The sequence below is a fragment of the Hirundo rustica genome, chromosome 12, assembly GCF_015227805.2.
Source record: "Hirundo rustica isolate bHirRus1 chromosome 12, bHirRus1.pri.v3, whole genome shotgun sequence".
NCBI classification, from domain to species: Eukaryota; Metazoa; Chordata; class Aves; order Passeriformes; family Hirundinidae; genus Hirundo; species Hirundo rustica.
This window is the reverse complement of record NC_053461.1, coordinates 9,903,152-9,931,028: the sequence shown is the minus strand read 5'-3', so window position 1 is coordinate 9,931,028 and position 27,877 is coordinate 9,903,152. Positions and strand designations below refer to the sequence as shown.

Below are 27,877 nucleotides of genomic sequence, written 5' to 3'. Positions count from 1 at the left end.
ATCCCAGAGGCCAGCGGTTCACGATGAATTTCTAATTGTTTCCTCCAACAATAAGACATCCTGTTCAGAGCTGAGCGGTGCAACAAAGCCCAACGCTGGCAAGCAGGGCCCCTTCCTACTGAGCAGCAAAAGGGCAATGCCGAGCGCTCCCGGCCACGAGCAAGGGGACAGGAAGGCTCTGCCACCCCCTCCCCACCACCCCATCCACTTAACACGCCTGCTCTCCAGCCTGCACCTTGATTAAAACAGCTTAACGACTCCAGCGAGAGCTCTCGAGGGGGCGGGGAGCCGCCAAGAGGTAGTTGATGGATTCACTTTGGCAACCGTCGGCTACCTTGTCATGCCAATAAAATTATTGCCATTGATTGGGGAGAGGCACGGGCGCATGCTCCGAGGAGCGCATCTCCCTCACGGGGCTGAGCACAGACACCCACGGGGGCTCTAAGTGTGCGGGGAGGGGGCTAGGCATCTCCAGAGGATGAGACGGGGACAGAGCAGGAGAGAGCACAGGGAAGAGCCAGGAGGAACAAAAGGCCCTTGTGCCGGGCAGGCAGCTGGGAAGAGGCAGCAGCACGGGCAGGAGAGCATTTCCAGGGGCTGTGCAGGGGTCAATGCCTGAGGAGTCCTCAAGGGTCACCAGCTGACACCACCAGGGCCAGGACACGGTTCACACCCCAAATCTGTCCTGTGTCCCCCCACACACTCCTCAAAAGACAAGCCAGCCAAGACACAGGCAGTAAGTAGGGTAGCCAGCAGCAGGGTCACGAGGCAGGCCAAGCCTTCCCACGCACTCCAGGAGCCGGATTTCGCAGCCGAGACACAAAGGGCCCCTTTTCAACCAGAGCTGCTTACCCTGAGCACTAAGCAGAGGGTGATGCGAAAGGATCCGTGGGGACAGGGATCAGCAGGGTGGGCAGAGAGCCTGATGGTTTCTTCTCCCAGCTCACGTGAACCATGATCAGGTCATGCATCATACCCAGGAGGCCAGCACATGGAGGCTTTTGTGATAGAAGGGAGCCAGTAGGCAAAAGGGAAATCCCAAAAAGTCCCTGGTCAGCAACTCCCTCTCCCCACAGCACCCATTTTCTGTGCAGACACACCAAGGGTTGTGAACACACTGAAGCATCCTTAATCCAAAGCTTTTAGAGAACTCAAGGGGGGTGCTTCCACAGGCTGCCAAATCTGCTCCCCCAAAGCACCATCATCTTCCTGCCCACAGGACAGGAAGCTGCTGAGGAGCCCCTCAACCCTCTCCAGGCCAGGAGAGGAGCACCATGTCCTGATGCTAGACATGGAGATAATCCACTTAGTGTGAAGAGTTTATTATTAGTAGTATTATTAGTATTATTGTTATCAAAGAAGTGAAATCAAAGCAGCCAGACACAGGCCCAGTTCAGCTGTGCTTTCTGTGGGAGAGAATAAACAAACCGTGGCAAGCACAAGCCCCAGGGCGGGGGAGCAGATTCCCAATGGAGACACAATGCGTTCATGCCCAAGGCCAGCCAGTTCCAGGACAGAACAGGGAGCTACAGGGATTGCAGTGATGACTGGGGAGACAGATAATCCTCAAAAAACGAGAGCTCAGCTGGCTGCAAGGAATGTGTAGTCCAATGTTATCCTGGCTGGGATGCACCGGCTGCACTGTCCTGTAACTACGCCTGCCTTAGAGATCTCCAGTGCCTGGATCCCTGGAAGTGCTGGATATCTCCTATAGGGCTGTGGCAGGAGGGACAGCTCACAGCCTCCCCATTCTGCAGCAGCAAGGGCCAGCTGTGGGCAGGGAGCCACTGGCTGCTTTGAGAGAGGAACTCAGCTCATCCCCCCAAAAATAACCAGACAGCACCCAAAACTGGGTCAACCCACAAGGGCTACACTGAGCTCAGCAGAGCCCCAAGGCGGTGCGGTGTTTGCATAACGAGGAGCAGATGGCAGTGAAGGAGAGCAGCTGGGTCTGTGCTGCACCCCTCAGAAAGTCCCACTGCTCTGGCTTCCAGCCGCCAGCCCAGACTGGTGCAGTTACCGAGAGAGGGTTGCACCATCAGCACATCCCCTTCAGTATCACCTTTCTTCCCTCTCTCCCTCCGTACCAACACTTCAAGCACACCCAAAATCAAGTCTTTGGCATACACAGCTCAAGAGCTGCATGGGTGCAGTGTCAAATGTGCCTTTCCAGCACATGAATGAGCACTCTCACTGCAATCATACACAGCTTCCTATGCACCTGAAAAATAGAGAAGACAACCTGGGAAAATTATAATTGCTCAATAAAAACATTGTCAATTGAGGACAGGTGGTTTCCAGGAAAAATCCAAGCACTAAGACGCAAACTTCGTTTTCCTTTCAAAAGCATCCCCTGATATTCTTGCTGCAGCATGCTCATGGCTCACGTGCCCATGTCACTTCCCCATCCACAGCCCTCTCAGACTACAGGGTGTGAGGCCAGGTCCTTGTCGTGGCAGCTCGGGAGTACGGAGGAAGTGGTTCAGTGCCAGCTCCAGCAGCGTTGGAACCCACCCCTGCATTGTTCACCTGGGCATGGCTGAAATTCCCCGAGTGCCCCAGTCCCATGACTGCTGGCACGGAGGACAGTGAGCACGTGGGACCAAGGGCTTTCCAAGCCTGGCCTCTCCACATAACTTGGGATCAGCCAAAGATAACCGTCTGCCTGGCAATGCTGCAGGACAAGCTGAGACTGGGCTGCCATGGTTTCTGCTGCTGCAACATGCTCAGCATCCCAGGGGTTGTGATCTCCATCGCCCTAGGTACCTCCACAACCCAGCTCACAGTCCCTGTCCCACAGATAGTTTTGCAAACCTGACATTGCCTGCAAGATCCTTCCACCCCCATCAAAGTTGGGTCTCTCCGCAGCTGTGGTGGCAGCAGGTGGTGCCCAGCACCCTGCCCTCCCGACAGCAACTGTTGGTGGCAGGGCTGGGGAGAGGCTGCAGGGCAGCCACAGGCTCGTGTGGCTTTTTTGGGGGGGACAAAGGGAGGCTCTGTCTGCATGCAACCGTCTGGACAAATGCTGGGCACAGGACCTGCCATCCAAGGAGAAGCCAGATGCGGCAGTGACTCTGGCCTGACCTTACCCTGGCCCAGATGGTGAGACTGGTGCCCATCAGCAGAGCAGCATCCATTACAGGACTCCTGGGGGTGTGGAGGGGGGCACCCAGCTGTCGGTGCAGCCATTCCTCTCCCAGAGGACATGCCAGGGCTTCTGGAAAGGGCAGGGGGGCTGGCAGACTTCACCAAGTCTAGTGTGGATGTTTGCCAAGGGGACGGAGGGAAACACCAACAGCTTAAAAGCAGAGGGATTGCAACACTGCTGAAGGTTGCACCCTCCCACACATCCTCTCTGCCTGGAGGAGCCACCTTGGCTACACTCTGCTGAACCCCCGCCAGGTATCACATCCCCTAACTGGGGACACATTGGTTCCACTCAAAGACAGGTCAGCAGCCCCTCCTCACTCTCCCCTGCCTCCAGCCCTGGCAGCCAGGCAGCAGGATCAGGTAGCTGCTGAGGCAGCGCTTTGTCGGGCAGCCAGACAGCCCCTGCTGTAGGAGGGCTGGGCTGCCCACCTCAAGGTCACTGCAGGGACAAGGAGAGGACCTGAGAAAAGCCCTGCAGGGAAGGACAATGCTCAAACCACACCCGGGCATCAAGTTCTGGCTGCAGTCATGGCTGCAGCATGCAGCCCACACACCAACCAGGCACCCACATTAGTTGACCCCTTCCAAATGGCTCTGAAGGTGCAAGGACCAGGGAAGAACTGAAAAAAGCCGTTAGAAGAAAAATCCAATTTGCCACCTAAAAGCCAACCACCAGCCCCTCTAGGTAACTGAAAAATTAGAGGTGTAACACTGACACTGTGGCTTTTTGAACCCTCCTCCCACATGCTCCTCCCATCCCATCCCCATCTAAAAGCTCCCATCTGGAGCCTAGCTGCAGGAGAAGCCGGCAGCAACATGACACCAGTTCCTCTGGATCCTCCATCGATCCAGGAGGACGAGCTGCCTCCACCCTGACAGCCCTACTGCAGCTGCATACCCCTCCAAGGATTGCAGAAAGGCAAGCAGAAGATGTGTGGCTAGAGAGGACCCCTCCATCCTGCCCCCCACACCAACATATGCTGCCCATGCCCCAAAAACACTGCTAATAGGCAGGAGCACAGGCAGGTCTGTCAGGGGTCACGGGGGAACAGGGGCAGAGCGAGTAGGACATATGGGGACTACACAATGGCACCCTGCTCCAGATTCCTGCCAGGAAAACCACCCTGCCTCCTGCAGGGCACCTTGGCCAGCAGACATCAGGAGATGTAACAAAAATGCAGATTGCTGTGCCCGAAACAGAGTGCTGAAGCACCTTACATGTCACAGAGAGATGAGCCAAACCCCCCAGCCAAGCTCTGGTGCTTAGCAGCAACCCTACCAGGACCTTCACATGGCCTTTCCCTGGCTGAGGATGTGTTAATGGAAACTATGTTTATACAGGGCATGTACAGCTGTAATTATAGGCATGATGTTATGATAACAGGAAATCCGTGCCCTGTGGAGACGCAGGCAGAGAAAGGCACGCATAGAGCTATTTGCTAATTGCCACTGACAAGCAGCCTTTTGTGCCGTGTCGGGGTACAGGAAGTGAAGTCTCCCCCTCGCCGGGCTGGAGCTATCAGCACTCACCTCTGCCCACCCTGCCCAGGTCAATGACAAGGCCAGATGGACAGAGGATCCAGATGGACAGAGCCTGCTTCATGGCAGCTCCAGAGCAAGCCCACCTGCCCCCAAGACATGATGGGATGGGCTCTGATCAACCATCAGGAAGGACTCAACTTCCCTACATCATAACCCTTCCAAAAGGCAGAGGTTTCGTAAATTCGGTCAGTAGAGAAAAGCAAGGGGAAATTGCCCCTCACTGACCCTTTGCACATTACCCCAAATACATCAAGTTGCTTTTTTCCGGAGGCCCAGCCTGACCTGTACCCCACAAAGGGCCAGTGAGGCAAGCGGTCATCCTTCCCCATCAGCGTCACTGAGAGCTTTCCTACCTTTTTGATCTTCCCGCTCCGTGTGCCCGCAAAGACAACAGTTTGTCCTCTGTAATCATAGGCAGCCACTGAGGTCATCCCGTCCTCCTTATCCACAAAGAGCGGGGTCCCCTCGATGGTGACAGTCCCACCCAGCGGCTGGTTAAAATCCTGGCCACAGAAATTGTCGTCGATCTGCAGCGGCTGTTGGAAGAAAGCAGAGGAGAGATGAGCCTTTCTTTTGCCAATGCCTCAACACGTTGGCCCTCACAGATGGCAATCTGCCAACTCCCACCTTCACCCCACAGCTACAGCACCTTTGGCAGCCTCCTACCGCAGCCAGCCCAGCTCACCAGCCAAGGGAAGGCATGAGTTGATATTTCCCTAACATTCCCTACACACTGATGTAAGGCACTTGGGACAGATCCACTGCATACAGGCCCTCTCTACATCTGAAGAGGCTTTGCAGACCAAGACCAAGGCTCTCTGTCCTCTGTGTCCTACAGAGCAGCACTTACAAACACAGCAGGAGCCAGTGGAGCATCCCTGCTCCCCCCCTCCATCCCTGCCAATGCTATCTCAGCACTTAGGATGCCAGCACAAGCTCCCCAGCACACACACACCTCTCTCCTCCTCATCCTAGCACTAGCTTCAAAAAAACCCAGCCTGGCAGTGAGGCAGGAGGGGCTGAATCCTACACCCCAGCCTTCCCCCAAAGACAAAACATTTCCCAGACAAGGCCATGCCAAGGCAAACAAGTCAGGGCTCCTGGAAGAGCCTCACTTCACATAGCAAAGCCTCCGGCAAACACACTACCCACCTGCCAGCCCGGTTCCTCCTCCCGCAAGAACGTCTTCAGGAAATCCCCACATTTTTTCCATGCTGCCTTGCCCCAGACAAGGCTCCTGGGTCAGCCAGCTGCCTCCTCAGTTCAGTGGGAGCCCACAGATCTGGGAGAAGCTTTTGCAAGGTTTCCCTCTGCCCAGGGAAAGGTAGAAGCAGGGCTGCACTGGCCTCTGTCCACTCTCACGGCCGTGAGAGCAGGTACCTCCATCAAGGACAATCCAATGATGGGCAAGGCAAAGGGATGCCCCCTGTGAAAGCTGAGATGCAGGCAGGGGAGTGGGACCAGGATCAGATCCACAGTGTTCACCCCTACCTCAAGCATCCTCACCTTGACCCGCTGAGCAGAACAACAGACCCTGGCCACAGCTGCCTGGCCTGGGGGGCACATGGACCTCCCAGTGTTCCCACATGAGCCAACAGCCTAACGTGGTCACATAGCATCAGCAAAATCCCCATTCTGTCCCAGGCACTGAAGTGCTTTGCCAAATACCCAAGGGTGGTAGCAAGGCTGGGTGCAGGAAGGTAAAGTAGCCAGGCAGGCACAGCTGACACGAAGACATCCTGCTCCAGTCACAGGATTCTTCTGCTTCACAAGGTTCCTTATATAATTTTGCATTTAAAGGGGAGAGAGGTTTTCTGGCAAGCAGCAGGCTCCAAATGCATGCCAGTCCCCAAGGGATTTTAAATCCATACCACATGTGTATGCATATGGGAAAATGCTGAGCTCCCAAGCTCCACGTAGGCAAGGGCAGTACAGAGCCCTGTAATTCCCACTCATCACTGCCTGGGAAGCGAGGATCAGCCCAGACCGGCTCCCACCAACAGCCACCCATGTGCAGGGGAGAAAACAGCACTTTTCCGTGCCCCAGCACAATACCCTCGCAGCTACAATGGCATCAGCCTCCCACAACCATGGCAAGGCTGCTTGCCTCCCTCAACATACCACCATTCCACCTCCAAAGGCCAGTAGTCTCACTTCCTGCTGCAGCAGGAACTCAGTGCTGTGCCAGCCTTCCAAAAGGGAAGGACCAGTCACACCCAGCCCACCGACCACTCTGGGGATGCTAGGCTGCTCCCTCAGTTACTCTAACTTCTGGTTTTGGGTGTTGAATTAACATACAAAGATCAACTCCCTTCCCTGCCTGACTTGCTCATCCTTCCCTGAACTAGGGGAACTCCTACAGCCATGAAAGATGCGGGAATCCCCAAAACAGGAACATGGGGCACCACGTGTCATTACAAGAAAAAGAGGGAAGGGAAATCACAACCTCTCCACTCACCCACTGAATGCCAGCCTGGCCCTTCTCTCTTCATTATCCAACACATATACTAAGCATCCTTCCCTGCATCACAAGACTAGGAATTTTAAAACAACAGATCCTAGAAAATCATCTTCCTAATCAAAGAGTGAGATGCAAGCAATGCTCCAGCCGATACACAACTCCCATCCAAGTACCTGGGATTTCTCAGGTGTTTGTTGGGAAAAAGATTCTGTCCCCCACAGCCCAAATAAACCTCAGCACCTTCCGCCCAGCCATCTGCAGTAGCAGAAGGGTTCAGGGCAATGCCACAAAGGTATTCAAGCCCTGGCACCCCTGGGTGCAAGTTCTGCTCTCTCTGAGCTCAATCTGCAGCTTCCCCAACCCCGCGGCTGCTGAATATGCAAGAGGAGAGATGTTTATGGTGTTTACTGCTCTCTGCTTTGTCTCAACATACTCTCTGGGAAATGACAAATACAGCTGCACTCTGGGACTGAGGAACTCCCGCCGCCACCATACCACCTCGATAAATAATTACGCCGACAATTAGCTCATTAACAGCAAACTGCCTCGTTGGGGAAGTGCAGGCAGCACAGAGAGGTCAGACCAAGGGCAGCAGTGCTAGGGTTATGGAACCCACCAACACCTCTGGCAGACGCGGGCTGCAGGGAGAGGCAAGGCAGGGGGACAGAGGGAAGGATGGACAGAGGGGGACAGCTGTCCCCCAGCCGGCGCTGGCAGAGGCCAATACGCACCACGGCACACGAGGGCCAGTGACCTTGCAGCATTTCAGCCTGAGGATGCTGGGATCTGCAAGAGACACTGGAATCCGCAGGAGGTGTTGGGATCTGCCCACTCACACATTTGCATGAGTCTTTGCAGGGACCACAGCCTTCAGTCTATTGCAAGGGAGGATGTCGTGTTTCTTGGGGGGGGGGGGGGGGGGGAGGGGTTGGGTTTTTTTATTATTATCTTTTGGGTTTATTTCCACGCTTTTCCTTGGCACCCCTCTCAGTTGCCCGGGCTCAAACACCCCAGGGCTGCTATCTGCACAGTACAGCAGTCTTCTCTCTCACAGCACTACTTTTTCCTCCTCAGAGCAGGGTCAGGAAATCTGGATTTCCTGGGGAAAGGGACGTGAAGGACGGGGAAAGCAGGCCCACAGCACCAAGTGAGCAGGAGCGGGTGTCTCCTGATATGTGTTGTCTCATTGCCTCCCTTCAAGCCCACTTACGAAAGCAATGAGGGAGCAGACAGCAAGACAAGGCTTGCATCACTCAGCATTATTAATTAGCCAGTAATTCGCCAGTTAACACCATTATAGGCTCATTCCCATCCCCCCTGTGCACCCCCAGGGGCTGTGATGGAGGATGTGGAGGGATGCAAAGAGTCAGGGAGGAAGTTACAGGAGGCTGGTACTACGTGCCAGGATGGGATGCCAGGCTTTTCGTGCATTCATCGCTGCTCAGGAATGAGTATGGTACAGTTTGTTACCAACTGCATTTCTCTGGCTGCCTCGGAAAGGATTTGGCATATCCTGGCCCACTTTCAGCTGGTTTGTCACCAGCCACTGTCCTTTGCCAGCAAGCTGGACAGCAAGTCTTATTGAGGAGTTAAAACTCACTTTCTCCCTGGGATAGCCCAGCAAAAGCTGATGCGCACATCCTGCTGGCTCCAGGCACTGGCTCTGCCCACGCTGGCAGCCCAGGAGTCAAGGGCTCCAGGGGCTCTAAATAACTCCCTGCTGCAACATCTGCACTCCAGCTTCAGCCCACTGCCCTTTCTTAGCCCCGCTACACCAGTCCTTGTTCCCCCCAGCCTAGGGACAGGAGCACTGGGCAGATGCACTGAGCACATCTGGCCACAGGAACAAAGACCCCCCCAGCCTTGCACTGCACAGGGGAAGAAAAGAGCCTGGCTACACAAAAGTGGAACACTGGGAGGACCAAAGGCTCTGGAGAGGTTCAGAGGCAATTTAAGCAGTGGGGCTGGCACAGGGAAGTGGCCGGGGTACTTCCACAAGGTGCCTCTGCTCATTTGGAAGACCATGCTCAAGTCTGAGCTCACCAGTGTGAGGAGTCTCCCTAAAGGGCCAGCCCCCTTCCCTTTCCCACTTCCAGATCACTGTATCCCAGAAGGAGGGAGAGAGAAATGGGAAGCAGGAATTCACTCCACTCACCAGCACTGGAGAGGAATCACTAACATCTCCTAAGCTATCTGCCAAGCCTGGTAGCCTCTCCTCCTGGCTCCAGCACTGGAGAATCAGAGTCACCCTGCAGCACTGGGGATGAGTATCCATTGGCCCTGCACTGCTTGAGGTTTAGGAGTGCAGTGCTGACAAAACCTCCTCCAGCATAGACCCGCCTCAGCCCTTTATGGCCATGAAGGAACAGAGCAAAAGAGCTCCTTGCACATTTCCATATGGATGGGGTGTAAATCCCAAACAACTACTGACTTGAGAAATTACATTTTGCTGCCTGAAAAATAAAAAAAACGTGAGCATGTCCTTTATTTTCTGGCCAGTCCTCACCACCGAGAGATCCATGACTGCCAAGACCCACCCACAGGTGGCTTTATTTTATTAGGGGCACAGAAATTCCTGCCAGAAAGAGACTACAGACTTCCAGTGGTCTGGTTTGGCCTGTGCTCAACACAGCAAGGAGCTGAAAGCTTTACCTATGATCCAGTCATGTCTTGCCCCACTCTGCCTGGCAGCTGGAGAAGGACTGGGACAGAAAACACCTGGTTCCCCTGGGGGAGGGTGTCACTCCCCAGCCCAACCCATACAAAAGCAGGAGCCTCCCCATCATGGTGCACATCCTTCCATGCCATAAGAGCCATATCTGCAGGACCCAGAGAGTACCTTGAGATCCACTTACTCGCAGGGACTGGCCACCAGGTAGCAATCCTAGGACCATGAGAGTTTAAAACCATCCCTAGAGTGCAGGGGGGGAGAGTACCCTCCCCAAACCCAGGGGAGATGGCATTAGTGGGGCACTCACTGGGAGAGGTGAGCCAGGAGCGCGGGAGGCAACAAGTAAGCAACTCCATCACCGGAGCCTGCAGCTGCGCGACCCAACAGGCAGCCGTGTAACGATTTCATCATTTTCCAGCAAAATTGAATTAGTTCAAAGCCAAAATCTGATTTGTGAGCCCAGCACTCTTGACAGCAAACCCTTTACTTTGTCAGGCAGCTGTTAGCGGTCTCCTTCAGAGCAGCAGTGAGGACGGTGGGAGAGAAAGCAAGGCTGCTCCACAGGGACCCCCCTGCCTATCTGCCTACACCCAAAGCCCTGCTTGAGTGGGCTGGGGGCTTGCTGATGGGTGCTGGACACCAACAAGCTGGACTTGGGAGAGGTGGGTGATAGCAGGTGGGTCAGGACCTCCACCAGACCCTCCCAAACACACACACCAGCAGCCCAAGCCTGCCTCAGCCCCATATCTCACCCTACTGGGGGATTATCCAGCCTATGACCTCTCCACCACGTGGAGTTGTAGCCTCCAGCAACTATTAGTGGTTTGTAACACTGCCCAGAAAAGAATGCAGTAACAGTGACATTGGAGAGGATGAAACAGGAAAACCTTACAAATATGATTGCTTGGCAAAAGATTCTAACAGCATGAAACCTATGAGTGAAATAGAAATGAAAGCAAGCTTTGAGATGTAGGACGCCAAGCCGGAAGACAGTGATTGAGTTAGCTGAAGACAAGATCCCTGTTGATTGAGCAATATCCCTAACAGACAAAAGGATGCCAAGGGTCCGAAGGGGAGGGGCCCTGCCAAGGTGGCAGGGAAAAGGAGTCTAGAAACGAGCTTTTAGGGTTTGGAATGTAGCGCAAAATGGTAATGTATTAGTTCCTATAGGCTGTATGTAAATTCTGTAGCATTTGTGTCTTGTACTGGTTGGTTAGTGTAAACTAGAATATTCAACACAGAAGGAGATACAATGTATTGTAACAAGAACTGAGGCCTCTTGGCATGCTTTTAGCTGTGGCTGGCAGCTTAAGCAAAGCTCTTGTACTCACGAACTATGCAATAAACCACATGTCTCAAGAGCTGCCCTAGACTCCAGAGATCTCTCATCACCGTCCCTACTCTCTCTCGCAAAATTGGCAATTCAAGGAGAAAGCAAACCCTAGGAGCCAAGCTGGGAGGTCCCCTGCCCATCACCACTCAGAAGTCCCACACTGAGCAGCTGAGACACCAGCAGGGAGCAGAGGCACCCAGGCGAGAACCAGTCGGGGAAAACACCTCTTTGGGGACAGAGATGAGTGCCCCTGCAGCTGGGAATGACTGCTCCAGGATAGCACCACTCACCTACTGCATCTCTGGATGACAGCTTGCACTGGTCACTCCCAAAACCCACCTCACTGACAGCACCTTGTGCCCTCCCAGCACCCCATGGAGAGAATGTGGTCTCTCCACGCTGAATATCTAACTTCTGCCGGGACCATCAGCCTCCCCACCTCCCTCCATCAGGTCTGTGCTCTGTATCCTGCACATCCTCCTACTTCCAACACCTTCTGCTTGGCCATCACCAAGCCCCAGGTGACACTGACACAATACCCTCAAACCTACGCATGCCATCTGCAAGGGACTCCACAGAAGAGATGCAGCAGATGCCCTGAGGCCTGAGCATACCACCCTCCCAGCCCAACTGACTGACACTGCCCAAATTCACAGCGAAAACACAGCTCAGGTTAAATCACTGGGAAAGGTCCAGCAAGAGAACATCACCAGAAATCAGAAACAGTCTGGCCTGAGTAAAGACAGGTAGGAACTTACCGAGTTGATGCAGCCCAGCTCCTTATTCAAGAGCCAGGGCAGTGAGAGTTTCCCTTCCCCTCTGTAGCATGACTGGATACGCTCCTTGATCTTATCCTTGATCTTCTTCAACGTGAAGAGGCAGAGCACAGACTCCTTGGGAGGCTTAACCCTATTTTTCTGGCCCTGGGAGAAGATGGTGAAGAGGATATCCTCCTGCTCTGAGATGCCCAGGTACTTGGCCAAAGCCTTGCCAGGCTTGGTCAGGTAGGCGTCCTGGATCAGGCGGTATTCGATGCCATCCTGCACGCAGCCAATGGGGAATTCCACATAGGAGTAGAACTTGGGGTCATCCACACAGAGGCGGACAATCTTGGAGGTGAAAAACTGCTCTCCAGTGGAGTCGGGAGAGGTCAGCTGGGTGTCCAGCTGCAGGGTCAGGTAGTAAACAAACTGCTCGCTGCTGAAGCTGTAGATATAGTAGATGTCAAAGGTGGGGAACTTGGAGAGTGTATCCGAGGGGATTTTGAGCTGCGAGGAGACAAACTCATCCTGGTAGACAAAGCCAAACATCTCTGCATTCTCCTCATTGGCCATCAGCTTGCGGCTGGAAAGAGTGGGGAAATACTCCGACTTCCCATCAATGGGCGTCCCAATGAAGAGCTTGTTCTGCCCATTCAGCACCTCGATGATGACACCAGACATGGTGCCCGACTCGTTGACACTGGAGAGGTAGTGTTCCTTGCGGTGGTGGGGCTCGCCCAACTTGAAGAGGTCGTCCAGCCGCAGGAACTGACAAATCCCCTGGGAGGCACTGCCACAGGCAATCAGCCGATTCCCCGAGTAGTCCACCAACAGCAGCTTGTTCACATTGTTGGTGGTAACCAGCCCATGTGGGCAGGACTGGACACTGGGAGGAGGGTAACACTTCTCATTGTCCTCCACAGGCCCCGTCACATGGGTCCGCAGGAGTGTGAGGTTATTGGAGAGCTTGTAGATCCGATTGACAGCCCCCACATAGACCTCCCCGGTTTTGTTATGGACCACCAAGTGTGTCAAGCTCCAGTCTGTAACCAGGAAAGTCCTAAAGGGAGATTTGGGGCTGCCTTCCGCCAGCGGTAGCCAGGTGCTCCCCAAGAGCAGCAAGGTCCAAATGTGGATGGACAAGTGATGCTTGAGCCAAAGGAGCCACATTGCAGCAGCCTCACATCCAGCCAAGGCCATGGCCAAACCCAGGCACAAAATAAATAGAAACAAACCCAAACTAAAGGGATGGGGGACGGAGGAGGAGCTAATGGGATACACTCTCCTCTGCTTCCACTGCACTCAGCATTCAGGGCATCGTTGGCATGGCCAGTCCAATCAACTCTAGAGGGAGAAAGACAAGAAAAGTTGCGTTAGGAGGCTTTCCTGCAGTCCCAAGCGTGTTCCACCCCACCCAGAAGACTGCCACTTCATATTTTTCTAGCAGTCAGAAGAGACCCCAACCAGCTGCCCCAGTCCCACTCCATGTCAGTGCTGGGAATGGATGCAAAATACCAGTCAGCAGAAAGCACAGCCCAAGCCCCTACACAGAGGAGGATCTCAAAAGCACCTCTTAAAGGAGTTGAGAAAGCCAAGAGCCCTGGCACATTGCCCACCATCCTGCCACCTGCCTGCCAGGAGGGTCATGGGCAGGAGGGGTTGGGGAAGAACATGGGCATGGCAAGGAAAAGCCCGTCCTTCTGGCATTTTTATGCATTAGAAAACACAGGGTCAGACATGAGGAAATTGGTTTGAGAGGCGCCAGAGGGACAAGGGGGCACACGCAGGGGGGATGGAATGCTCTGCCTGATGCTGTGCCACAGCTGGGGCTCACCAACATGGAGAGGCAAAGCAGCAGGGAGCCAGCCAAATATCCCACACCAGGGTGACCTTTGCATCCTGGCAGCAGGAGGGAGATAGCCACTCTGCTCTCTGCGTCAGTTCAACAGCCCTTCTGTAACACCCAATCCCTGTCTTCTCCATCCACCCTCCCCACCCAGACACAAGCACCCCTAGGCTAACCTGGGGTTATACAAACCCCTCTGCCAGCACACAACCCATCCTATCATCACAATCCATCCACCCCAGGTGGGACCAAGGTCCATGGCTAGGGCACCAGCTCAGTTTCCCAGCCAATGCAGATAAGACACTCCAAAAGGAAGTGGAGGAGGAGAGCCTCTCTCTCTCTCCCCTCCTCTCCTTATCATCCATCTCTGACTCAGCCCAGGACAACTTACAAGAGGATCCCCAGCAGGGAGTGGCACAAGTAGGAAATACGGCCTGCGATGACTGGCAGCTCTGCCAGATCCGATCCCTGGCAAGGCAAGGTGTCATAGGGCAGCCAGTTGCCATATCAGCAGGGCTGTGTGGGGCTGAACGCTGCCCCAGCCTCAACATCCTGCCCTTGACAGGGCTGTGGGACCCACCAACTAGACCACATGCAAAACTCGGGGGGCTGCACCATCACTGAGCCAGCAATGAGCCATACAGCTACCTCAACATACCATACAGTATCCTTCAAGTTCTGCTGCTCCCCTCCCAAGCCACAGAGCCAGACTGGGAGAGATCTAAGGAAAGAGCAACTTTTCTACCTCTTCTCCAACTCCCAATATACACAAGATCCCCCTCTCCTTTTTCAGGGCAAGCCTAGCCCTGGCCACACCTGCAGCCCTGCCAGCTCTCCTAAGCCCCAGATACACTGGGCAAAGCTTCTGCACCACTTCCAAACCCTCTCCGCAGATCTGCCTCTCTCCACAATGCTCCTCACCCTGCTCTCTTCAACTTTCCAATATATCCACCTCCAAGGCAATAGTCTCAAGGGACATTTGGACAATGGCACATGAGCAGCACTAAGACCAAATCCAGGTGCCACAAAGCTCCGTGGGTGTGGAGACAACAAAAGCACCACCCTGGAAATCATCCCCATGGTCCTAATCACCCACTCCTAACACCTTTTTCAACACTGGGAGCATCCCAGCAAAGAGTAGGTAGACACAACACTGTCAGGACAAGGGCACTCCCAGAAGACACTCACACTGTCCAGAATCATCATTTTTCTGACCTTGTTGGTAAGAGAATAATGACAAGCACCCCAGATCAGAGCTTATTATCCCCAGACCACACTGACGTGGGACCAAGTGGCACTGTCAGCACAAACCCGCTGGTTAGCCCAGAAAGCCACAGCCCAGCAGCTGCAGGCATTGGGGTTTCCTGAAGGAAACCAGGGAGTGGTTTCCCACCCCAAGAAACTGGCACAGCTGTGACCAAGCCACTGCTCCCATGCAGCTGAGCTCCTCAGGAACAGCACAGTGGTTGCCTGGCAAGGAGACTAACACCAACTTCATGTGCCAGTGACGTGCCAAGGAGATAAGGAATGGGAGAGATGGAGATTGGTGCAGCGTGGGGATACCACCCCGCTGCTGGCAGAGCATCTTCTGCCAGGATGAGAGAGCATGACAGGAAACTTGCTTTCTTAGTGCATTGCTATGATTCACTGCTTCTATTTCAGGAAGTGGGTGAGAGAACTAGAGGTCAAGCTGCTGTCACAAACCAGGGCTAGAAACCCCAACAGGAGATTCCCAAATTAACGTAGGGAACTGCAAATCAGAAGCTGGAACAAGAGCAAAGTGAGGCAGAGCTGGGGCGAGCTGAGAGATGACACTCTGCAGAGCTCCTCTGAGATTTCTGCTCCTAAATATACTACAGCAGCAACATCTCGTCCTAGTGACCTGATACCAGTGGTGGTTTTGTCCAGTCCTGCTTAAAACCATCAGCAACAATTAATAAAAATAAAGCAGCACAAATGGGTTGTTTGTCTGTTTTCTTTGGGATTCAGTGATATGGGTTCCTGAACTTTGGCTTGAACTAAAGCAGGGCTCAAGCCCACCACAGTGCAGGCAGCCCTGCACTGAAGCATGGGTGCCAGCACAGCCCCTGCTCCCTGCCTGTGGGAACAGCAGCCAAAGAGCATTTCCCTGCTGTCACATAGCCTCCAAGACCCATGGAGAGGTCACAGTGCAGCTCCTCCACTGGCACACTCTTTAAACTACAGGGCACCCAAACCCCTGCAGCTGCATCCAAGTAGCACCTTGCCCTGGGAGTCCCAGTCCCAGGCCACGACATGACTGCCATCACCAGGAAGCAAGACATGCACCATAAACACATCCAGTGCAGTCCCAAGGCATGGAAAACTCCAGGCAGATACCATGGAGCTGAGCCCTGCCCTGAAACAGGCAGCAATAAAATAATTCACCCCAGCGCAGTTGCATGCGTGCCAGCTGGGAGAGCAGGACCACAAATACACCTGACTGTGCTGCTGGGCAGCAAGGGATGCAGTGCAGAGTCATCCCCAAGGCTCACCCCACAGAGGGGCCACACCACCAGACAGACAGCACTACAGGCTTGTGTTTTGATTTACACACACACACACACACACACACACACATTTACTAAAGGAAACCAGCCAGCAGAAACAAAGCCAGCAGAAGAGCCAAATCCACCCCAGTTCCCTTCATCCCCCACTGGAAACGACATTTGTTTGCTCACAGTTTCACCTCAAAGAGGTCACACTGAGATGGCTGCAGCCACCACAAGACTTGGATGGGGGTCATCCACCTCAGCACGGCCAACACTCACATATCCCAGCTTCCAATGACCCTTTCAGCAACAAGCCAAGGACACACCCCAGAGATGCTGATGCCCTGCTTCCTGGCTGCTGGAGAGGTGCAAGGGGCAGCAGCACTCATCCCCCGAGGCTGAGAGCTCCCTGGTCCCACAATATGCCCAAAAACTTGTGTTTGGGATGGGAGATCACTCTTCGGGAAAACAATCATCACTTTCAATAGCACAAAGCAGGAGTGCTGGGATGGAAAAACTAACCTTAAAAGGCAAAGACTGGACAGAGCGTTAAGGACCAGCTCTCTGCTCATCTGGGCAGCAAGTCCAAGAGTCAGCACTAGCTTACAAAGCAGCAGCCCTCATGGGAACACCCACAGACAGGGTTTAAAACATGCAGACAAGCACAGAGGTGCATATCTGTCACACACAGACCTGCCTGCCATCCCTGCTCTTCCATCAACAGGACCCCAGGAGGTTCACTCCTAGCAAAACACCCCAAGAGCTTTATAGCCTTGCACTTTTGCAAGGGAGGTTGGAGGAGAGAAGGCATGGGATTGAAAACCCTCAAATAACTGACCCACAAAAGGGGAAATGGCATCTAAAGAACCATTACCTGTAATCCCTCCAAGTCACTTGCTGCTCTCAGCAATAAGAAACAGTGAAGGGACCAGCTACAAGCTGCCAGTAATTAGCAAAGGGGAGAAAGGGGAGATTATCCAGGGGAGAGAAAACCCTTCGAGCCACAGGAGAGGCAGCCTCATCATAGAGCTGATATTTTTATTAGGTTCGTCTGCTTGGGTAAAAGCCTCGCAACAATGAGAAAAGCCTGGTGGTGCTACAAATTCGAGCTGCACTACATACGCAGTTGCTGCAACAGGGCTAAATTTTAACTCCTTCCTTCACTGCATACAGTCATTGAAAAGTATTTGGTTGGGGTCCCTCCCTAGCCAGTGAGTTAAATCATTAACAACCTTATCCCTGGCTCAAACCACACCCTGATGGGATCAATAGCAGGCTCTGAAGCTGTCCCAATGCCCCAATCTCCATTACTATCACCCAATCAAGAATATCTTCAGCATTTTCAGTTTCCTTCCAGGCCCCTGCGATCCCTCCCAGGCAGGGGCTGAGGACCCCATCCTGCCATCCACCCCAGCTTCTACTCCTGCCCTGCAAGGACCTTCTGGGAAAAGAATTCAGCCTCTTTTGCCCTGAAAAACATGACAAGGAGAAGCAACCATCTACTGCCCAAGGGCTCATGAAGGTTGACCCTCAGCAAAAAGGAGCATAAAAGAAAGTGAGGAAATTAAATACCATTTCTCAAGTGTGCAATTCCCCATCTCCGGTCCTCTTCAAGAAGTCATGTCACACCAAGAACATCTTGAACTCCAGAACAGCTCTGGAGCCATTTCATGCACTCAACACCAAGAGACTACAGGCTGCCCTGCAGAGAGCCCTTCCAAAAAGGGCTCACAAGCATTGACAATATGGAAGCCCAGGCTTCCCACAACCACAGTGTCCCAAGGCAAGGAGGCACATGAGGACAGCCTCAACAGGTCCTGCCAGGAGGCATGGGCTGAGATCTTACACGTTTCCCAACTCCATCCAGCTACACCAGAAGTGAGAGTCGGTGGCTGTCTTTTGCCTTATTCCCACAACTCCCCTGGGTATCACAGTCCATACAGGGACTCTAAAAGGGCTGCCGAGGGGCTTTCTGTTTGCAGCCCACATGCTGGATCTGGACTTCCCAGAGGAAAGTGTGCCCCACCTTCCTCACACTCCCTGCAGACAAGAGAAGAGTACACAGACCTGGAATGACTGATCCCTGGAATGGAGACCAGCGCACAGCCCATGGGTAATCATCCACACAGAACACAGCCTGCTACTTCCCATCCTACTTCAGGAAGTTTGTCCACCAGCACACCCAGAGCACAACACCTCAAACCCTTCTCTGCCACTCATCATCCACAGACCTCAACTCAAGGAACCCGGACACCAGCCACGGAAGTGTGGCTTCCTACTATCAACACCCAGGTCAACTCAAGGCTTCAAAGAGCAGAATTTTGTCACCTCAATCAGGACCAATTAATAACTTCTTGCCCCCATCTTAAGAGCAAAGAATTACAGACCAAATTCCTTGAAGGCCACCTCCCCCTTTGGCTTTGGCCCACACGCTCCCAGACCCTGATTCTCACAACCCATCAGGCCACTGCCCCACAAAAAATGTCCCAAACACCAGCCATGCTGGCAGAGGTCACCTTGGTCCAGCTGGACCTAGAGATACCCAGAAGGTCACCCACAAGCAAGGTCCCTCAACAGCAGAGAAGTCCAACAAGAGATCCTCTGGCCATCAGCATCCTTCCTTTGTCTGACCTCATTTCCTGGAGCACAATGTATCACTCCTCACGGCCCAGCCTCCTGCTCCACATCCCTCACTGGGCCAGGCCAGCCACAAACACAAGCCATGATCTTACCTTCCCCAGATCAATGCCCCTCTTCCAGCCCAGCTCTCCAAGCTGCATTTTGACCTCTCTGTCACAAGTGCTTCCCTCAAAACCCAGAGGGAATCTGGATACCTCCCTCTTTGCAATGGAACACTGCCATAGGAGGATTCCTGGTTGTTGGATCCCCTCTGTTCCAGCAAAGGGAGGTCATTCTGCAGCTGGTTTAATCCCAGCTAAACTGAAATTCCCGTGCTTCCACCTGGCCCCTTGCTGACACCAGCATTTGTGCTATCCTGTGGCGAGCCAAGCACGACTGCCATCACATTAGTTCTGATTAAAACAACCACAAAACTTCTCCATATGAGCTTTCCCAAGCCATGTATGCTTTTCCTTCCCCTATTAACCTCCCATCCTTCCCCCTCTGCTGTTTCAGTTATGCTGCCCCAAGAACCACAGCTGGAAATGGCTCAAGTCCTGGCTCTGCTTCCCCTGCGGAGTTTCCAGGTCAGCACAGCCCCATGTTTTATTTCCCCAAGGTGAAGCTGACCCAGGAGAAGCGAGACATCCAGAGAGATAGCAGAGCTGCACCTGGCAACGGGACAGGCAGGGACAGGAAGATGAAAAGCCCAGAAACCCCCCCACAGCAACATCGCCACAGGGGAAACTGTTCTCAGAGTCCAAAAGAGGTTTAATTCACAGCACCATGGGCAAAGAGCATCTGATATTAACAGGGAGGTGCCACAGCAGCGGCTGTGCCCGCATTCTGCCTTCCTATAGGCAGTGCCAACACAGCGCATCCCACCCCAATTTCCCACAGCAAGGGGATCTCACCCACCAGACCTGGGCAGAGCACACTTCAAAGCGTGGGTACAGCTCAAGAGCTGTTGGCTGGGAGGGAGAGCAGAGCAAAGCTTCTCCTCTTCCTGCAGATCCCAGCTGCAGCCCCAAGCCATGCTGGTCACCTTGCTACGATGGCCTGACACCAGGCATGAGGAGATGAGATTCCAACAGGCATCAGCATAATGGATCGGCTTCTTCAGTGCAAAACCGAGAAGAGGCGGCTACTTGCTTGTGCTGGGAGGGCTGTCCAAGCACCTCTGCCAAAAACCTACTTTCTGCTAATGAAGGTGGCTGGATGGCAGCTCCTGCAAGTGCCATCACCCTCACAGAGGGCCCGGAAGTCATACAAGGCACAGCCAGTGGGCCAAGAGATCCTGCTCTGCTGGGAGCTGACACCCTCCGTGGCACTGTCGCATCCCTCCCTCCCAGCTCTCTCCCATGCAGGCAAGAGGCCATGCAGAGTAGGACCTCTCCTGCATGTGCCAGCAGCCCCACGGGCACCTCAGCCATGCTGATAAGGAGTTACAGTGGGAGCCATAAAAGCCGGGGCTGCTGTCAGCATCACGGGGCTCAGCAGCAGCTCTCCTTTGGAAACAGGGCTGCCTTCCTGCCTTCCTCCTCCCCCATTTCTTCCCGATGACATCATCCTGAAAAACAGGTTCTTGACTTCAGCAGGGCTCATCAGGCCGATTCTGGTCCTGCCAGAGAGGGGAGAGCCCCCCTCTTGACTCCAGAAAGGAAGTAGCCATCCAGGAGCCGGACATAGAGATAAGCAGCAGCAGACAGGCAGGGACCCCGCCAGCATGCCAACACTCTTAGGAATAAAAACCACGGTGAAGCAGATGGGGGTGGAGGGAATGCGACGCTGGGGAACAGATATAAATGTTTTACAGAGGCCGTGGCAGCTGTAAGCTGGGGCTCATGCCCCAGCTCTGACATTGCTCTGCTACAGGGCAGCTAGATCTACCCAGTGCAAAACCCAGATCCCAGGACAGACTCCCATCTCACTCCAGCTCTCGGAGCCCAACAGCAAGCCCTCAGGCTGGCCAAAATGATAATACAGGACTCTCAACACTATGCAGCAAAGCCTTACGAGGGCCACAAAGCTGGACATGGACCAGCAGGGAACATGATCCTGCGAAACATCCTGCCCACCAGCCAAGCTCCAAGATTATTTTTAAACTCCTCCTAAAATATTTTTGGGTTTTCCTCTTCCCCTGTTGAAACTAACAGTCTGCACAGGAAGCGCAAAGCAACTGCCTGTACACAAAGCCCGGCTGCATGCACAAAGCAAACAACTTATTGCCATTATAATTACCTGCGATGTTATCGGCAGCTCTGACAGGGTCGGCATTTGCAGAAGGAAATGTGGTTTTCAGATTGTGCCACTTGAAATGAGTGTGACCATCCTTCCTCCTCCCCTGCCCCCCAGCAGCACACACTCATGCCAACTCCATGGTAAAGCGGAGGAATAACCCTTGGATGTGGGGCTACATACACAGGCAATTTCTCCCCCTAATACAGGAATCTGCCTCTTCTCTTGCCAGGAATTTACTTCTGTGAGAGAGCCTGAATATTTTGACACACAAACAGTTGCTTAACTGAATACATAAAAGCCAAGGGACTCACAGGGCTCCTAGAATGACACCAAGACTTGTATGGATGGGGGATGAGGATCTGCAAAGGATCAAGCCCCTGACACTGACACTACCCCAGAGGTGCTCAGAGCATCCAAGCTTCCCAATAATTTTGGGAAACCATTGCCACTCCCAACCCCCCACATGCCAGACTGCTACTCCAAACTCCCAAGAAAACACAAAGAATCACTCAACGTTTATCAGTTCAAAATACATGTGCAATTAGCAGGACTTTTTTTTCCTCCCTCCAGTATAATTGTATTTGTTTTAATGCAATTACCACTCCTGTATTTTGTATATTAAACAGTAGGCAACCCAAGGAAGAGAGAGGCTTTTGTTTTTCTTGGCCTTGCCTTTCTGAAAATAATACTATGTTGCAAAATGACACCGGAAGAAGGGCTTATCTTTACCAGAAAAAGAGGGAGAGAAGATGAAAAACTGGAAGAGGGAAGGAGAAATCTCCCAAAGAGAAAGCAGGGATTGCAGTGTTCCTCCACACTGCCCTCACCCTCCAGTCCTTATACATACCTACACCTGGAAACCGTCCCTGATACCACGGACAGGACTCAGGAATAGCCTCAGCCCGTTCGCCCTCACCAACAGAAAGGAAAACTGAATCAAACAAATGGTTGTGGTTACTCAAGCTGGGGTCATTAGCCGGATTAAAGCTCCCAAGCTCCGGCCAGCAGCATGGAGAGCAAAGTGCAGCTAAACTGCCCAAATTGGATTACCAGTGCTCCCGGGTCTCTGTGCCAATTTGGCTGGCAGATTGCGGGATGCTCAGGATGGGTAGGTGGGCAGCGAGTCGCAGGGCTGATCTGCAGGCTCCCAGTGAGGAGGAGGAGAGATGAGGAAGAGAAGGTCCCTGCACAGCATATCCCCCAGAGCCATGCAGCCTGTCCCCAGCACCCCTGGCATGGGTGCTGACCTCGGGCACTTTCTCTAGCGAAATCCCTCACAATCTCAGCTCAAGGAGCAAAGAGGATATCACACCCTGACTCGCACCAAGCCCTGAGTTGACCCCAGCAATAAAAAAACTCTTCAGCACTTCAGGCAGCTCACGAGGGTTTCTGGCCCCGGGCACAGACCAGCACACAGCAGCCCACAGGGCAGGGGTGGGGATTTGGCCCTCATTACACTGAGACACCATGGGGACAGAGGAATCACCCAATACAGTCCATCTTGCACCATGCAAGGCAACTTCAAAGGAGAAAAGAGCAAAAGTGTTCGAGGAATGTGAGCCCAACGATCTGGATGTGGAGTTTTCTTCCAGACTCAAACATCTCCTCGGCACACCAGCAACAAAGAGAAGGTGTGCCAAGCCCTGGCTAAAGGGAAAACAAACGTTGAAATGTTTTTCATTCAGGTTTTTAAATGGTGGTTTTTAAATGTTCCACCTGGAACAAGGGCTGGAGGCAGCCACAGAGTGCTCAGGGAAGCAAGGCAAACAAGGACACCTTCCTGCGTCTGGCCACGCTCTGACAAACCCATGGGAAGGTGTGGGTTTAGCTACACCCCATGCCAAGTGCAGGGCAGAAGAGCCAGGATTGCCTGTGCCTGGCATTGAAACCATCAAAACTTACTTATTGTCTGCAGCTTTTCTCCTCCATGATGCACAAGATGTTTGCTCAAATGTGACTTCCAAGTGTAGCAGGCAGACAATGTTGAGGTATCTACACGGCTTCCATGCTGCACCCTGGGGAAGCAGCATGGGTGAGGCTGTGGGTCAGGGAGGGTGTCAGAGCACACATTCTCAACAAGTACCACAAATCTGTAGTGGGATGTTCCCCATAGCACAGTACAGAACACCGCAGCCTGAGAAGAAGCTGGTTGTCTCCAGTCTAAAGCCAAACCAGCCACCTCACTAGTGGATGGTGGCAAACACTTTTCCTCCTCATTTCGCATGAAACCATGGCACCTAGCACTCTGCTGAGAAAAGGGGCCCTAATCCAAACTCAGGAAAGGTAAGGAGTCATGGTCCATGCTGAACCAAGCTCCCCATCACTCTTAATTCCTGGCCCTTGGGCCTTCCTCTGCACACCTCTATTGTATATCACCAAGCCATTCACTGGTCAAACCCTGGCCAGGAACCCTCTACTCACCTGTTTCTCCCGCACAGCACAGAAACATGAAGGAGACATTCACAGATCAGAGACGATAACAACCCAAGTTCTCCAGACATACATTCCACCAGTTCAAATCAGTGAAAAATTCAGGCTTGCAGGCAGTGAGGAAGGCATCATGGGCATTGCAGCGACCCATGCCCACCCTCCTGCTGCTGCACAGAGACATGGCAGCACCTCTGCCGTCCTGGCTTTTTCAAGGTTCCCCTTCCACTGAGCCAGAGATGCCAAAAACCACGTCTGACTGCTCAATGAAGACACAAACGACCAAAGCATCAAAACACCCTACACAGAAAGGCAATTACAGCAAAGCCCAGTGGGACTCAGCAGAAGCCTGATACAGGTAACGCTCCCCCCGGCTTGCAGGGAGCCAGAGTTGCAAGCACGGCAGCACCAGTCTCTGCCGCTCGAAAATTACCAGCTCAGGGCCGGGTCCCGGCTCTCGGCGGCAGTGAGCGCTGCAGCCAGGAGCAAGGCAGGCAGCAACAAAGGCCCTGACCCACACTCAGCCTAGAGAATAAACACATCCGAACTCCCTTCATTAAGTCCGATCCCAGGGCCAGATTCTTTGCTTTGTTCAGAAGTCAAACGCGGGGAACCCACGGAAATAACCGGCCTGGCGTGGCGTTTGCACGCAGGGAGCAGGGCAGGGGCCAGCCCTGGCTGCCGCCGCCATGGAGGAGGGGAGGCAGCCCTGCCAGCACGCAGCAGCACCGCTTTATTACCCTTTTCCATTTCGGCTGCGCAAAGCCCCGGTGCAACACGCTCCCCGGGAGCCACCGACATGGCCCTCGGCCCGTCTCCAGCGGAGTTCAGAGGAGTTTGTTTATCTCTCACAGGGCAGTGCCTCGCTCGGGGAAAGGGCTTTGTGTGACGGAGCACAAGCGCTCTGCTCCGCAGCTCCGTGCACAGCCCGAGCGTGCATGAAGGCGGATGCCTGCGCTCTGTTCCAAATCCGATGCTTCTACTAAAAAAAAAAAATAATAATAAACCAAGAGGGGAAAACTCTCCCCGACGCCACTATCGCCATGCTAACAAAAGCAACGTCGCCAAAACTTTAATCTTCAGGGTAGCAGCCGCAGAAAGCGCAGCCACTCAACAGAGCAGGAGCCAGCCAGCCCCCGGCGCTGCCTCACCGCAGCCCCTGGAGAGCAGCGAGCGCATCCAGGCTTGCCTCTCTCGGAGGAGCGGAACCGGCAGCCAAAGCCACCGGCGGATCGGGAGCACCAGATCACACGCATGATCGGGTATTTTGAATCCAAACTTCCTTACCAGCCTTCCTTACAGCCCCATGTCGCCACACCGCTGCCGGCACTGGCATCCACTGGCATCAGCAGATAACTCGGCGGTGAGCGAGAAGAAGAAAAAAAACCTTCCCTCCGCGCAACCACTTAAGAAATCATCCATGCATCCTCCCAGAGGCATCTGCCCCACTGCTTTTCCTCGGCTTCTCCACCTTTCCGCCCCGTTCGGTCACCAGGGTCTTGAGACAGAGACATCAAGTCACTCATTTTACCCACTGAGTATATACAAAAGACCCTGGGATTGTTCAGGAAGCAATTAGCCGCTGTTCAGAGGAAAATGGTGTTTTCAAATGGATAACCTTTGATGTAGTCAATAGCCTCAGCTCTTTTTTTTTTTTTTTTTTTTTTTAATTCTTGCAGCCACACACAAAAGAAAATTAAAACAACCCAAAAAAATTAAAAAAGAAATCCAGCAAAAGGCTGGTAATTCCCCTCGACACAGCTCTTGCTCAGGGGAAAAAGATTTTCCCGCAAGCTGGAGGAAAAGCAGCTTCGGGAGGCAGCTCATCTGCCTAACTTTTCTCCCCTCCGTGTCCCGGAGCATAAGAGAAGGATCATGAATATTCATTCCCCCCCGTTAGCAGGTTCTGCTTTTGTTTTGTCCTTCCCAAGCAGGAGCCAGGGGGGAGCTAACAAGTGAGGTTAATGCCAGTCTTTTCTCTCCCATCCGTCTCCTCCTTAACCAGTGACCTTCATGTTAAGCCCTGTTTACACACCAGCCCCCCTCCCCTGGCTCCCCCTACCCCGGCGCTCGGCCAGAGGCAGAAGGAAGAATTTTCCCGCAAGGAAGACAAGGGAGGAGAAGGTGATTGCGGGATTCCGGGATTAATTTCGGCATGGCACAGAGATTTTGCAAACCACCCCCCCCCAGTCGCACGCCGGAGCTGCCGTTGTGTGTTCGCTGGGCAGGAACGGGAAGGGGCTAAGGGACACCGAGCGCGCAGCTGGCTTTATTCGACACCTTCCACGTTCATACCGGCGGCGGGAAGCGCGCACCGGCGCAGCCCCCCACACGATACCGCAGCCTCCCGAGCCTCGCTCGGAAGTGCCCAGCGCTGCGCTGCCAAACTACAGCGCGATCACAATAGTAACGACCATAACGAGCGCGACGGCAGCCATCCCACCCTACCCCATCCCGCAGGGCGCCCACGGCACCTCCCCGTCGGCGGCTGGGGAACAGGGAGCGCGGAGGGAACGGCGGCGCTGTGGGCTTCGGGACGAGCCCAGCCCGGATGCCGCTCACCGCACCCCGGCGGGATGCGGGGATACAAAGCAGAGAGAATGCATGAATGGATATGGGATAGCACAATGCGGGGATGTTAGCCGGGATATGGGGCGGTGCGGACACAGGGATGACAGCGAGGATGTGGGGCAGCACGATGCGGGGATGACAGCGGGGAAGCAGGGCAGGGCAGCTGCGTGACCCAAGGCGGTGAGCACGGGAAAGGCTGAGCCCGGTTCACGTCCCCAGCAATGCCAGACCCGGGCGGGCAGCGGAGCTGGTGCAGCGAACGCCGCCGAGAGCCGGGGCAGGAGGGTGCAGCGGGGAGGTGGGGGGGGAGGGAGGCGGTCAAGCCCCGCCGCTACACCGGGCAGGGAGGCACCGCTGGCACCGGCTGCCCGCGGGAGCGCCCCGGCCCGAGCAGCTCCGAGCGGGGAGGCGGCCCTCAGTCCGTCCAGCTCACATCTGCCAGATCCCCGACACACATCGCTACGAGACCCACGCGGGGCGTGCAGCGGATAAAGAAAGAGCCTCGGTCCCGGCGCGGTTTTGTCCCCCCGGGGGAGGCGGCTCCCGGAGCCGCGGGGCGCAATGCGGGCTGGTCCCGGCGGCAGCAGCGCGGCGCCGGCCCTGCCCGGCCCAGCCCTCCCCGGCCGCCACGGCCCCTTCGCACCCCCCGACGGGGCCGCCGTGCCCTGCCCGGGCCAGCCCCGCGCCGTCGCCGCAATAGCAATAAAGCCAAATTTTTTAGGGGAGCAATAAAGCCAAATCCGCATTATTTTTAACGAACAGACCAATCGGGGACATCGCGCCGCGCCCGAAAGTTGCAGCCGCGTTACTCACGGCTCCGGTCCCCGCTCGCCTCCGCCGTGCCAGCCATAATTGCATTCCACACCAAGCCGCCCGCCGGGCCGCCGCCGCCTTCTCGGCCGCCGCCGCCTTCTCCGCCGCCACTGCCTCCTTCTCCTCCGTTCCCTCCTCCTCCTCCTCCTCCTCCTCCACGCCCGCCTCCCCCCGCCGCCGCCGCCGCCGCTGCCGCCACCCGGGGCTCCGCGCCCGCCTCGCTCTCGCCGCCGCCGCTGCCCCGCATGAATGGGACGGGGCGCGGGGCCCCGACGGAACGCCGCCCGCCGCGCGCGCCCCCGCCGCGCGCACGCGCGCACGCCCCGCACCGGCGGCGCGAGAGAAGGGGGGGCGCGCCCGCGAGCACCGCCTCCAGGGGGCGCCCAAGGGGAGGGGCGGGGAAAGGAGGGTGGGGCCGCCCCGCCCCCCGTCCGCCCTTAAAGGGGCGATGCCGCCAGGGGAGGGATGGGGCCCGCGCTAAGAGCGGTCACCGAGCGGAGGCGGCTGCGTGGGGCTGCGGGGCAAGGAAGGGTCCGCACCCACCTGAGCGTCCTCGCCCGCAGCTCCCATGCACCCCACGGCAGGACTTGGTTCCCCACGGTTGCCCATTCAGCATCTTCCCGCTGGCATCCCATCCACCCCGCCTAAAATTAAAATTACAAAAGGGGAGAAAAATAATGAAAAACATTAAAATATATTAATTACAGGTCTGAAGTGGTTGTTTGTCTTTTTTAAGCACTCACAGTATTATCTATTCCTGTAACCTTCCTCTACTTTTCCCTCAGAGCATGTCAGCCACAGAATGCCTTACCAGAGACAGCAGTGCCACCGTGGCACCCTGCCTCTCCCCTGTCCCATGTTTGGTTAGGCCCTAATGAAATGCTCCATCATTTCTCCATCAGGGAGGGACCTTTGTAAAAATCAGCAGGAAT

At 54.5% G+C, this 27,877-nt stretch overlaps 1 protein-coding gene across 3 annotated transcripts in view; it reads right to left on the bottom strand.

Annotated features, from left to right (window-relative positions):
• The window catches only part of PLXNA1 (plexin A1), a 112,585-nt gene extending 85,079 nt beyond the window's left edge, over nt 1–27,506 (bottom strand). For 2 of the 3 annotated variants that reach the window (XM_040076033.1, XM_040076035.2), the window contains exons 1-3: nt 26,946–27,076; nt 11,916–13,262; nt 5,046–5,228 (exon numbers count right to left, since the gene is read on the bottom strand). In XM_040076033.1, coding sequence (XP_039931967.1) covers nt 5,046–5,228; nt 11,916–13,118 — 1,386 coding nt within the window. In that variant the 5' untranslated portion in view covers nt 13,119–13,262; nt 26,946–27,076. Of the gene's footprint in view, nt 1–5,045; nt 5,229–11,915; nt 13,263–26,945; nt 27,077–27,488 lie in introns of those variants that run through there. The other variant, XM_058422169.1, reaches the window with a different exon arrangement.
• Between the last annotated feature and the right edge of the window lie 371 nt (nt 27,507–27,877).